This window comes from Anthonomus grandis, chromosome 3 (assembly GCF_022605725.1).
Source record: "Anthonomus grandis grandis chromosome 3, icAntGran1.3, whole genome shotgun sequence".
Lineage (NCBI taxonomy): Eukaryota > Metazoa > Arthropoda > Insecta > Coleoptera > Curculionidae > Anthonomus > Anthonomus grandis.
The window spans coordinates 35,576,111-35,591,124 of record NC_065548.1 but is presented as its reverse complement, the minus strand read 5'-3'; the positions used below and the strand labels follow the sequence as shown (position 1 = coordinate 35,591,124).

The window sequence follows — 15,014 nt, the reverse complement described above, 5'->3', positions numbered from 1 at the left end:
CCAAAAGAACCCAACCCAACCTAACTCATCCCATCCCATGTCGCATTCGCCTGCGGCTAATGTACCAAAATATAAGATGGTGACACAAGTTACTATAAAGACCTTGTATAAAAAAATCGACATGGAAATAAAACCTTAAACAAAGTAAACCACTTGGCTTGCCAGCTTTATGTAATAAGATAATATATAAGAAATAAAAGCTAAGAAAATAGGTTTACAATTCGGCAACGCTGTAGTGATTAGTTTGATTCTTCTGAATAAGTTGTGTGTCAAATGTCAATAATTTGATATTTATTTTTACACGTCAATGTTCCTAAATTAATAGGCCGTCCAAGCGAGAGGTTGTTAAAACCAAAAGTAAATACCGCTTCATACAAGCAACATTTGGTATTTACCGAGAGACGTTGAATCACGTCATCGGTTTCACCGCCAGTAACCTACTACTTAGCTTACTTACTTAACTACTTAGGAGGAAAGTTATAGCGGTTGACAGCTGAGAAATAAAAAAAAAATCGAAAACGGATTGTATACATAAACAAAAACTACTATAATATTATATTTATTCGTCAAAATATACAAAAATGTATTTTCAATATTTTTAAGAGCTGTAAAACTATGGCTACCTATAAGTGCGTTTTGTTTAAACTCCATCCAGACGAATAATGAAGTTTTAAGAACAACAATACAGCGCCACAGAATAAACATGTAAACAAATAACCGATCGACCGCAATATTAAAACATCCCATTTAAGCGATAGCCTTAACCGTGACGTCATTTGACATTTTTGACAGTAACCGTTGGTTCTTACTAGACTAACTCTTGGACAGACTATAAAGCAATTTGGTAAACAACTTTAAAAAGTGTTGTATTTTTAATCGTTATATTTTCTTTATTTAATATAAGAATAAATTTAAAATATTATAGATTAATATATAAGTCATTAGTCCGCGATAATCCTCTAGTATACTTTTAATATTTGTGACCATAAATAAATAGAAGCATGGGAAAATCGTGGTCCATAGATAACATAAATTTTTGTTTTTTTTTGTTAAAAAATTGCTCATTCAAAAATTGGTCTTAATTGTTGTTAAGACCAATTTTTGTTGTTTTTTTTTTCTTAAAAGTTGTCCTAATTTAATGGATTTAAGCTAAGCTTACTCAACATATCAAAAAAAATCAAAAAATCATTGGGTCTTAAATTGCCTAATCACCGGAGTCTGCAAGTAAAAAGTATCATTTATGCGCAAATTTAAACGTGGTACAATAAAATGTAATTTTTTAAGTAGATAGGGGTAATCTAACATATTGTTAATAAGTTTATGTAATAATATTAATTGTATGTACATTCTCTTTACGCTTCTTAAGTTATTCTTGAGTGATTTTAAACTTTTTTAACAAGGAATTTGTCATGTGTACAACCCTGATAAGGATATACTGCTTAAAACTTATTTAATAACTAAATATAAATTTTTTCTTAAACATTCCTTAGAGTAGGATAATCAATAAAATAATATGGTGAACATACAACGGCTGCAAATTCACGCCTAAAATAAACATAATAACCATAAAATAGCAAGTTAGTAGTATCATTATGTTGGAGGCATTTAAAAATTCCCTGTAATTGCCTAGAAAAACTATATGATATTAATTATTTATAAAATAAAAAAAGAAATTGGAAAGGATGTTACTTAAGTACTAAAGAATATTTCTTTTCAAATTTTTAGACTCATTTTTCTCATCTTATTATCCAATTTTAATTCTATGCTAATATTGTCTATCTCTAGGTAAATAGATTTAATTTTATATTTTAATGGTGGACTTACTTTTTTATTCTGCTTATATCAATTCTATTTTCTGATTCCGTTTAATTCACCTACAATTTGTTATAAACATTTTGTGTTTTTATATATGACTTTACTAATTACGAACATATTTTATTGAAGGTTGTTATACACAGTCCTCACCGTAGAAATCCTTCTACAATTGGTAAAGTGATTTGGTCTGAATCAAATAAAGAAATTGCCTTGCTTAACATTAATCAAACCATAACGGTTTTGGAAGCAGGAAGTCTAATTCCTGGCGATGACAAGGATCTTTTAATAATAGGTAAGATAATATATATATATTGCTTTAATAAATTATATAAAAATATATTATACTATATATAAAATATGCTTAACCAAATGCAACTTAAAAGAACAAAACCATGAAAATCTACAGTGATACTAAGGCGGCTCTAAAAGCGCTAGGATCCCCTAACTGCAAATCTAGAGCAATATGAAGCTGCAAAATCGAGGTCATACTGCTTGGAGAAGGGAACAAAATTACCTTTAACATTAAAACATGAATTCCGGGTTTTTGCTTTAATTAATTATATATTTATATATATATACATATTATATTTTATTATATTATTATTAATATTGCAACGGAGGCGAAATATCTTGGAATAACTTTAGATAGGACGCCTAATTGGAACTTAATTCTTGATAAAACAATCAAGAAAGCAAAACTGTCCCTATGGAACTATCGCAAGATATACAGCAAAACATGAAAAATGAATTCAAAACAGATGCAGTAGTTATACACACAGGTCATTAGACCGACGATTTCCTACGGCTCTGTGGTGTGGTGAAGAAAAGCAACACAACAGCTGGCCAAAATAAAATTTAACAGCCCTTAAAGGCAGGCTTGCTTGCTCATTACGGAGACGATCAGAACCACCCCGATAGCCGCCATTGAAGTACCAGTTGGACTAACCCCACTGTACACATATACCTGCAGGTGGAAGCTATAAGAACTACTTACAGGCTGCACCATGTTATAAATGGTATCTCGGCAAACAAAGTCTGAACAAGAGTTCATATTCGGTCAACATATAACACCAAGCGAACTGGGATCAGAAACGAATGGAACTATAAAAAGCGGACATCCGCATATATTTAGATGACTACAAAATCGATTTTGGAGTAGGAGCTGGAATATACTGCACTAACCCAAGGACAGAAAGATCTATCTGCCTTGGGAAACACTCATCAATTTTTCAGAAAACAAACAATAAACATACCATGAAATCTGTGCAAAAATCCTTAACCAAATGCAACTTGAAAACAGAACCAGCTCTAAAAGCGCTAAAATCCCCTACCTGCACATCAAGAGCAACATGGAGCTGCAAAAATGAAGTCATACTGCTTGGTGAAGGGAACAAAATTACCCTAAGATGGATGATGGGATATGCTGGGCTTACAGGAAATGAGGCGGCTGACAAGCTAGCCAAAAAAGTAGCAGAATCCAACCTGATAGGTCCAGGTCCACCACGATTAGACATTGCCTACAATAGGACAAAACACACAATCTCAAACATGGTGCACAACAAAGCAAAACGCTACTGGGAGGGATTACCAGGACACAACCATGCGAAGGCTTTCATACCGGAAGTAACAAGGAAGGTAACCGATACTATAAGGGATTTTAAAAGGAAGCACCTAAAGCGGAAAAGCCCTAATCGGAATGTATACCGGCCACCGCAGACTGATTCACCACATGAATACGATTGATTTGGCTTTGATTGAATATGATTGAAAAGTCGCCGAATGCATGGAGAAAGACGAGACTCCAGAGCACATCCTATGCAGATGTCCGGCACTAGAGAGAATCAGGCAATGCCTTATCTCAGCAATGCCTTACCTGAGATGGAAAATATTAAGAAAAAGAGATGGAAGATATTAAGAGAATATTATCGAACTCCTAAATAGGGCGGACCTGATTGAGGAAGTATAAATACTTAGGCGTGAGCTATATAGACCTAGGATCGCAGTCGATGGACACAAGGTGCCTCACTTACAATCCTTGGCTTTTTCAATATTTTTGCTAACTTTGGAAGTAAAATAGTTATAGTATATAAATGCCCATTTTTAAACAGTTAAACGTTTTTAAAGTCCATTAGTTTAATTAAACTGAATTAAAAGTATGTGTAAGTGGAAAGTTATTCCTCTATATACAAAAGAATATTATTTTTTTCAATTTAAATGCTAACAAAATCATCTACAATCCCATGGCTTTTTTATTAAAATTATATTTTATATTTTGCTAATGGTACTAGATGTTGTTGGTAGTCCTATAATTAGAACCTTTGGTGTGATACTCACATCATAAAACAATGTCACAATGTTCATTTTGTAACTGGTTTTACTAATTTTAAATGATTTGTTCCTACAAAATGACGTAAAACTTTTCAATTATACTTTTCAACCCTTTCATATTTCCTATCACTACATGTTCTTTAAATCTGACATTTTTGTTTGCCCTATGTGTTTCTAATCATAATGGTTACAAATAATGTTATAGATCCCGGACTTTAAATCAATAATCAATAGATTAAAATAAGCAAACTTTCGTTGCTATCTAATGCTATCTTGGTAATAATCGTATCTAATATTATCTGATCCTATCTTGGCAAAAGGTTTTTATAGGGTTTTTAAAAACTTAGGTCTGAAAATAGTCTATCAAAGCTTGGCCAAGTTTAGAAACCCGAAAAACTTTATGAAAAAAAAAACTAAATGGTGTAATAAAAGAGACTGATTTAATTAATGAACATTCTGATTTTATAACTTAAACAAGAAAGACTTCCTAACATCCAGAATGTCTTTCAGATTTTCTTAAGATATTATATTACTAGGACTTCCGGTGACTTTAAGCGGCAATGAAGTAAGGCTTTTGGCTAAAGGCTTTCTCTAGGCACTTTTCTGCTGTTTTACCAGCAACAAAAATAAAGTATTTCGTATTAGTGATATACTCAAATCACAAAAAGCATGCCCGCTTAAGATCAAGCTGGATACAGGGGAAACTGTACATGATATACTCACAAATCAGAAAATTTTAAACAAGAATATTAACAAGAATATTGAAAAACATAAAGATTATGTCGGATCAAACCTTTATATGAAAGGGAGTTAGTTTGAATTAGGTTGGGTTGTTAATCTAGCTTAGTTGCTAAGTTACGGGTTACCTAAAATTTGGCGCAAATCCAAGAGCCAAAGAGGGAAGGCTAAGATCTGAGAACAGGACATTAAAATTAGAAAATGTATATTTAGTTAAGATAGATATTTTTTGCATCTCTAAGACCTGACTAACAAAACATATAACTATTTAATCATCTTTTAACAATTTATACAATATTTTCATTCCTTGTTTTTAAACGAAAAGTAAAGCCACACTTCCTTCCAGCCTTAGATTATCCTTTATGTGCCTCATAACGAAAATGCGTCATAAAAATGACTTATTATTTTTAATATATATTTTAAGCTGAACTAGGAAGCAGTTTATACCAATACCATCAAAATCTAGATAAAGCAAATATTCCCAGATGTAAACAATTACTTTAATTTATGAAATCAACTATTCCAATCTTATTAAGGGAAGAACGGTTTGAGACTACCCAGGTGTTTTCACCTTTTGTAGTACCATGGGAAAAAGTATTAATAAAATAATAAGGTATTCTTGGGATAGCCTGTCCTAATTCATAAATATGTATGATCTTGGCAAGTTTAATACTCATTCTTATCATTTCTATAAGTATTTCAGATTTTTTTAATATCAAAAGTAAAAGTAGAGTAATTTCAACACTGAATACTACTGAAAACAGTTCTTTGCAGTGCGACTTCAATAATCAACACATAATACTACATTAGAATTATCTAAAGTATAATTTTGAATGAGAAGTTAGTAATTCACTAAAAGATACAAATTCAAAACCATTTTGGTATACTATTAAAAAAAAACATTTTACGATATAATTAATAAAATCTAGGTGATCCATTTGTTTCTTTGATGCTAGATGTCCTACTCTTGATTAAGACACTTCTTCATTCATGTATTATGTGTTAAAATAGTAATTCTTCAGGTTTCGATGATATTTGCCATAAATTTTATAACTTTCTACCTGGGAACTGGATTCTTTATATTAATTCCTGGTTTAATAAAACTGGGTGACTGATTTTTTTTTCCTATCGATCAGTCTAATGTAATTGTTTAAATACTTTACAGAAAAAAGTCCAATTCAAGTTTCTAAGAATTCACGGGGGATTAATGCACTAAACAAGATCTTTACATAAATTCTCTGAAAATTCTCTCTGGACAAGTGAAGTCATTGTTCAGTTCGCCTATACTCTTAAATAAGAGTATACTATGTTTTAATTATGTATAAATTAAATTTCGCAAATTCATCATAAGTCCTGTATATTTAAGAAACATTTTTTGACGAAAGGACATCTTATACATATCTATTAAAATAAGAGTCCACAGATCTTCAGAAAATTAATTAACTGAATTCAAATAAACTAATTATACTTTTCAAAGCATTCTTTAAAAGGCCAAGGAAATTCCATTAGACAAAATTATTCTTTTCTTATAGTTCTTTCATATGCTTGGAATAACATAAAAACTTTCTTAAAATACATCATAATAAATAAAAGAGCAAGAAATAAAATTAAAAATAACGGAAAGATATTTTTTATACTTTCCAAGCTTCTAGTTTCACAGTCTTGATGTCTTCCAGGCGTTGTATATGACTTTAAGTAACTGAAAGAAATAAAAAAATATGTCTAAAAATAACATTGAAAATATGTTTCCAAATCTGGAAAAAACTATTCCACATGCGTGAATACAAATTTAAAATTTATCCAAAGGTCTGGTAGATTCTAAACCTGACAAGTTACTAAAAATAGCTGAAAAGCATAAACAAATATTTTCAATACTAAGACATAAATACTGATATAAAATGGATGAACGATATTTTTGTATTAATTCCAGACATATTGGGTCAATTTTTATGCCTTCCCGGTAATTGTACAGCCCCATTGTAAGTTATTTTTCATGTGTTTTCACGGATTAACATTTAATTTTATTCGATTTCAAGTAGAAAAATTAACACAAAAAAAATTAAAAAAACAATCCAAATACCTGAAACAAAAATAAAACTTAAAATACTTAGGTCTGAAAAGTTACTACCAGTAAAGGACTTAAATAAAAATAAAAAAAAACTAAAATTTTATTTGTCAAGTGTTTTATTGTCCAGTGTAATTTCTTTCTTTTTCTTAAATTAAACACGTTGTTTATTAATAAATTGTAAGATTTTGCAAACGCTTTATAATTAAATTTTTTTATATATGATTTGTATTTTTATATATGAATTTTTTATATAAGTTTCGGCTTTTAATGTAATTTTAGACACTTGAATTTATTTTAAGATCCTTCCAGATACCTAAAGGTATTAATACAGGTATTTGTTGTAATTTTTTGTATATCCTCCAGACAATGGAATAGTTATTTATGTTACAAGTGTGTAAAATAATCCTTTTTTTATAAATGGAAAATTCCACGATTCCCGTGACTAAAAAAGGGGATTTTACGACGTTAAAAATGGGATTTTGACACATGTAGCATACAAAATTTTTTCTACTACCGAAGATAACATAAAAAAATATATACAGATATGATCAACTTCGCCTATAGGAATTATATATCGCGGTAGGTCTGGCAACGTTGTGACAACATATTCGAAGCAGCGGACCCCGCCGAAGCCTGAAACCGAAATAGGGATGTGCGATACTGAGGAAAGTACCGGTATTTCGGATCGTATCGTACCGTTTTAAAAGTACCGGTTGGTTACAATATCGACAAGTTCAGTACCGATATTCCAAGTACCGGTACGATTTAACTAAATATAATTTTTTTTTAAAACTGTTAAATTAGCGCGGACTGGTATGGCCATTACTGATATTTTCAGTATGATTTATTAAAATATTGTTTATTAACAGTATTTATTTCGAAATAACTACAAGTGAAAATTTGACATTTGTCGTCACTTAAATTAAAACCGAACAACAGAAAACATTAAAACGTAAGACAAAAATAATTATTCTAGAAAAATAATTACAAATTCCAGTAACTTAATTCTAACGAATTTAAAAATAATAGCCTTGAAAGTCTTATCTCCAAGAAGTCTGTTACGGCATTCATCCATTATCGCATCAGCCTTTGAAAATAGGCGTTCAGAAAATGGGTTGCATCTGCCAACACTACGGATAAACATAAACAGAAAGAGTAGAAAGACAGAAGGAAACAGGAGTAAATCCGTGCTTCACTGCTTCATTCAAATTAATATATGTGGTATCTTTTTGATTAAATTAAATTTATTTCATAGCATTCTTCGATACGGGATACGATAGGTACTGCATAAAACTCAAACGGATCGGACCGTATCGTACCTTAAAGTACCGGTACAAAATATCGAGTATCGGAAGAAAAAATACCGGTACTCCAGAAAATCGTATCGTATCGCACATCCTTAAACCGAAACCTTTCAGTATTCTTAAGGCGTTAGAACGAGGATGCACTGCTCTGTGGCAAATTAAAAAAAATTTGTTTCGTTTGAGTTTTTGCTGCTGACTGTCCTAACAGCGAAAAATAAACTAAAAACCGACTGCAATAATGTTGTAAACATAAATTAACTAAATATTGGACAGGAAATAAAAAAAATAATTCAAAATAAAGCAAAAATTTAAGTTAATTTGATAATATTAAATAAAAATTAAAATGATCTTATGTCAGGGTCAAAAAGGCCACCCTGTTTAGCAGTCAGTACGTCAATCGATCATAAAATGACATTCTCGTGTTCGACAACATTTCAATGGAGATCTATTAAATGCTTGCCTAATTTTAACACAAAGCTCTTCTAAATTAGTAGCCCGTTCATTTTCGTGCCTATAAATTTGTTCTTTTAGGTATCCCCAAAGAAAAAAATCATTGGGGGCTAAATTGGGGCTTCTGGCGGGCCATTTAATAGTACCGTTTCCACTGATTGTTCGATCAGGGAAAGACGTTTCGAGAAATTGACGTACCACTAATGCGTTATGACAACCATCCTGTTGAAACCAAACTTGTTCTAAATTGATATTGAGCCCTCGAATAGCAGGAAGAACTTCATCCCTCAAAAGATTAAGGTATTTGTTAGCATTAAGGTTTACATCGATAAAAAAGGGCCCATAATTAAATCACCTAAAATACATTATTATAGCGCATTACATTACATTATTTTACCCATACATTAACTTTTTGAGGGTATTGTGTACGTGTTGGTATGCTTATGAGCTTATTTTCTTTCGAATAACCCACTGTAATGGACGGATTATGTTTACCACAAATAGAGAAAAAGGACTCATCTGAAAACAAAATCGTCCCGATTTGCCCTTTCCAATACTTCATGGCAAAATTCCATCCGTCTCTCATGGTCCTGTGGGAAAATTTCTTGGGTTTTTTGCAATGAAATATCATGCAATTCTGCCTGATATTTCATAGACAGAATTGCCGGCATAATACCACTTAATAATTTGCCTTTTTTCCTCAAGAAAACACATTTTAACAAGAAAATGGCGAGCGGTTTTAAATTTAATCTTTGCTGATTAAGCAGGAAGCTAGGAATAAAAATAACGTTATCGTTAAACGTCTAAGATGCAATCTCATATTGGTGGTGCAGTGTGGTGGGGATAAGAATTGTCTCGTTTTTCGATAAAAGAGCGGAGAGCCGTGCGGCAGAAATATCAGTGTTGCCAAACGTATTAATTTGGAAACGGCATGTATTGTGCCTTCTGTCTGTCTCATACGGACTCCATATGTCCCCTCTCGCTTACGCTCATAGACTATTTCCTATAGGCGAGGTTTAAATGATTATATCTGTATATCGAACTTTACACGCGGTAGTAGAAAAATATTTTTTTATATTTTTCTAGGCAAATTTGTTTCAGCCTGCCTAGATAGTTAGTTTCAGCCTGGTAGTAACTTTTCAGACCTAAGTATTTTAAGTTTTATTTTTGTTTCAGGTATTTGGATTGTTTTTTTAAATTTTTTTGTGTTAATTTTTCTACTTGAAATCGAATAAAATTAAATGTTAATCCATGAAAAGACATGAAAAATAACTTACAATGGGGCTTTACAATTACCGGGAAGGCATAAAAATTGACCCAATATGTCTGGAATTAATACAAAAATATTGTTCATCCATTTTATATCAGTATTTATGTCTTAGTATTGAAAATATTTGCTTATGCTTTTCAGCTATTTTTAGTAACTTGTCAGGTTTAGAATCTACCAGACCTTTGGATAAATTTTAAATTTGTATTCACGCATGTGGAATAGTTTTTTCCAGATCTGGAAACATATTTTCAATGTTATTTTTAGACATATTTTTTTATTTCTTTCAGTTACTTAAAGTCATTTACAACGCCTGGAAGACATCAAGACTGTGAAACTAGAAGCTTGAAAAGTATAAAAAATATCTTTCCGTTATTTTTAATTTTATTTCTTGCTCTTTTATTTATTATGATGTATTTTAAGAAAGTTTTTATGTTATTCCAAGTATATGAAAGAACTATAAAAAAAGAATAATTTTCTAATGGAATTTCCTTGGCCTTTTAAAGAATGCTTTGAAAAGTATAATTAGTTTATTTGAATACAGTTAATTAATTTTCTTAAGATCTGTAGACTCTTATTTTAATAGATATGTATAAGAAGTCCTTTCGTCAAAAAATGTTTCTTAAATATACAGGACTTACGATGAATTTGCGAAATTTAATGCGGAAACATAGTATACTTATAGTATACTCTTATTTAAGAGTATACTTTCTCTTTCTTTGGTCATATAATTATCTAAGTCTCTTTGAGAAAAGTGGATGATTATTTTGAATTTGATATAATTCTTTAAACTAGGTATAGCCGTAAAGAGAATCGAAAGACCTTTCAAATAAGGTATAACTCGACCCACTATTGCATTAAACATTTTTGAGGTTAGTTCCACCCTCGCTAAGGGATGATAGATGGGAATGGTATTATACTCTAAAAATGTTTGTTCCCGGTAATCTAAATTGAATTAGTGAAAAAAGACTTTGACTTTGAAAATTGGTTTAAGAGTTGACTTTTTAGTACTGATATAGTCATCTTAGAAAACGAATAAATTTTGAGCTTAACAGCAAAAAGAAGGGCTTGCGGCACCATAGCTTATAATTCACCTAGTGAAACCATATGTTAAAATCAATAAAAGCTCTAAATAGATGCTCTACCAGTCTACCTGCCCGCAGTTGTAAATAAATGACACGGAAAATATGCTGTCTGCATAACCTCTTCCCTTCCTAATTCCAGCTTGAGCATCTGATAGGCGAACTGAACAATGACTTCACTTGTCCAGAGAGAATTTATGTAAAGATCTTGTTTAGTGCATTAATCCCCCGTGAATTCTTAGAAAGTTGAATTGGTCTTTTTTCTGTAAAGTATTTAAAGAACTACATTAGACTGATCCATAGGAAAAAAAATCAGTCACCCAGTTTTATTAAACCAGGAATTAATATAAAGAATCCAGTTTCCAGGTAGAAAGTTATAAAATTCATAGCAAATACCATCGAAACCTGAAGAATTACTATTTTAACACATAATACATGAATGAAGAAGTGTCTTAATCAAGAGTAGGACATCTAGCATCAAAGAAACAAATGGGTCTCCTAGATTTTATTAATTATATCGTAAAATGTTTTTTTTAATACTATACCAAAATGGTTTTGAATTTGTATCTTTTAGTGAATTACTAATTTCTCATTCAAAATTATACTTTAGATAATTCTAATGTAGTATTATGTGTTGATTATTGAAGTCGCACTGCAAAGAACTGTTTTCAGTAGTATTCAGTGTTGAAATTACTCTACTTTTACTTTTGATATTAAAAAAATCTGAAATACTTATAGAAATGATAAGAATGAGTATCAAACTTGCCAAGAATATACATATCTATGAATTAGGACAGGCTATCATAAGAACACCTTATTATTTCATTAATACTTCTTCCCATGGTACTACAAAAGGTGAAAGCACCTGGGTAGTCTCAAACCGTTCTTCCCTTAATAAGATTGAAATAGTTTGATTTCATAAATTAAAGTAATTGTTTACATCTGGGAATAATATAGGCACACCCGATCAATGGTAAGAGTGATGCGATGTCACCCTATAACCGAATTAGCTGACGAGATGCTTACTTGGGAAGAGCGTTGATTGAATATTTGAGATGTGCAACCTTATGGACGAAAATGTACCCGACAATGGGATGGCGTCACCATCGTTTCGACCTAGATGAGCCCGAGAATTTTGCCAAAGGCGTGTGCCAACAGCACAGATGTATAATATAGCTCTGCACGGTGCGGAGCTATATACATCTGTGCTAACAGTCACTGTTTGCCTGCTTTGCATCTTTCGCCCTGAAAACTCGGGCGCTTTGAGCTGATATCTATTAATGTTTTCGACAGGTCTACTTCGAAAGATAATTTTAATTTTCATTTCGAGTGATAAACATTAATTTATTTTCTTTACTGGCATAGTTAAAAGCTGCTTCTCTTGCATAATATACACAAGTGTGGCTTATAAAGGACTTCATAATAAAAAGAGACAAAAACAGCAAAACACGTAATTTTGGCAATAGCTCCGTGAGCTAAAGAGAGATAGGTATATAATATTATAGCGGTCACTCTAAATCCTCATTCGACATATGATACCTCATTAAAAAGGTAATTAAAAGGGCTATTTAAAACTGCAAATGGTCAATAGAGCGCCGACAGGAAAGAACAAAGTTGATTATGGCTCTCTAAAGACAGAACATCGTATTTTAAATTTAAAGGTGTCATTGTATAGGCGAAAAAAAGTGGTCACAATAATGTATTCATTTAATAAATAATTTTGGTATACATTTTCAAATAACGCCAAAAAAAATTTAAAACGATTTTGCTAAATTTCAGTTTTTTCCAAAATCTAGGAAGTACTGGGAATTTATAGTATTTTATTATAAAAGGAAACTATGTTGGGCAACTTTCCTTTAATTATACCACCTTGTATCTTCTACCGTTTCCGAGATCCATACTGCTTATCCTTATTTTGAACTTATATCTCCTCACTTACCCTTTTAACTCTTTTGTTTTTAATTTTATTTTCATTTCAGTTAAAGGTATTTATTTGTCAATATTTTTCATTCAAAAAAGGTGTACTTTACAGATCTCACTACGCTGCACAGTTTTTCAGATATTGAATCCTATGACTAAATGGGTTATTACTTTTTACAAAAAATTATTGACTAAGAAGTTATATTACTATAGATATTAAGTCTTATGAATTATTTTAATTGTAAAGAACAATATTTACGTGAAACCTACTTATATTTTAAAATTTGTCTCACATATTTTTTGTATATTGGTTTTTGATAAATTAAGTGCAACAGGCTTCTTATTTAAAAACTTGACCCTCTTGAACGCAGAATGAAGAAAACATCATGTTTGTTGTTGGAATTATAACTTGTATTAAACTTTGTTGGTAATTTTGTAAAAAATAGTACATCGCTCATTACTTGACCACCTAAATGACACCAATGTGTTTGTTGTATCTTAAAAAAAAAACAATAAAAACATAGTTGGCAGCATTATCCATGTCTTAAAAAAAATAACCAACACGGCCGCCAACAAACCTCATTCAAAGGAGCCAAATCCAAGCAGCTTAAATGAGTCGTTCCTAGATTTGCCGCTTCGAGGCAGCACCTCACGGTGAACGAAACTATCGAGTTTCGTCGATCGAACGACAATTGATAGTCGACGGGGTACATTTTAAAACATGGGATTGCGGATCTTCAATCAATTTCATCTTATTCAATCAACGGTAAGAGCGAATGTTTAGTCTGATGGGCGAGACGAGGCGCGTCGGCAGGAGGGGAATTTTGTAGACTGTCAATAGTGAGCGGACTTGTTGAAATATATAGAATTTGATTATAATTAAATTTAATTGAAGGGCCTTATCTGACAACATCTCTACAACAATGGACTTCTTCAAATTTAAATATCTAATACTATATCATCATCGGTGCCTAAATTGAAATGTGAGCATGTATATACATACTGGATCATACAAGAAACATACTATCAAAACTGGCCAATCTGGTATTTAAAATGAGCCAATGTTTTTTGTCAGTGTATGCGGAAGCCTTAAAAACGAAAATCTGTATTCTTCTTCCCTTGCCTCTTCTAGAGCCAAACTAATTAAAATAATTTTATTTTAGTATTTTTTTTTTGCCCCAGTATCGATTTATCTGCGATAGGTGCCGGACGGTTAACTGCTTCGAAAGATAACGACGCGTATTTAAAATTACTTCGGTTTTTATAAAGAATAGTAGCTCTTTAAATAGGATTAAATTTAGCAGCAATTCTGTGGGTTGTATCTATTTCAATTTAACTAAAAACAATTATCACACCGCTTACCCTCTCATGTTCTTAATATTATTGGGGGTGGCAGTGTTGAAGGGGGGGGCGAAAAACCCCCCGATAAGCAAAATATTAAAGTAGTGGATATCACATATGTCGAAAAGAATAAAGATGTATCTATGCATGATTTAAGTTTTTAAAATCAATATAATTCAGGTGCAGAAAATATATTAGACGATAATTCCCAAGATAAAATTATATCAGAAAAAATAAATAACATTGATTGTAATCTAAAATATAGATTGAATAGTGAAGGCCCATTTATCATATATGTTGAGCATAAATACTTACATTTTGGAAAGTTACATCCACTTAAAATAAGCGAAAAACTCCTTAATCTAGGAGGAGACGAGAAATATATTAATCATATTAATCCAGTAGGTCGTAATAGGGTACAGATTGTTTGTCAATCTGCTTAAGGTACAAACAAAGTTGTAGTTAACCTAGTATTTAAAGTAAATGATTTAGTTGCTTATATTCCTTCATATTTAATACAAAAAAAAGGTCTTATCAGAGGAGTAGATACTTCATATTCGGAAGAAAGTCTATTTAGTGCTATTAAGTCTTCAATCCCTATAAAATCACTGCAAAGAAGATACAAAACTATTTTAAATGATGAAGGTAAAACAGTTAGGGTTCCTAAACAGCAAATTTTTGTAACTTTTGATAATCTTCAA

The 15,014-nt window shown here is 31.4% G+C and overlaps 1 protein-coding gene across 1 annotated transcript in view; it reads left to right on the top strand.

Annotated features, from left to right (window-relative positions):
• LOC126733980 (Bardet-Biedl syndrome 2 protein-like) overlaps window positions 1–15,014 on the top strand; it is a 64,517-nt gene that overhangs the window by 22,615 nt on the left and 26,888 nt on the right. The window contains exon 2 of the mRNA XM_050437481.1: window positions 1,945–2,107. Coding sequence (XP_050293438.1) covers window positions 1,945–2,107 — 163 coding nt within the window. The remainder of the gene's footprint in view (window positions 1–1,944; window positions 2,108–15,014) is intronic.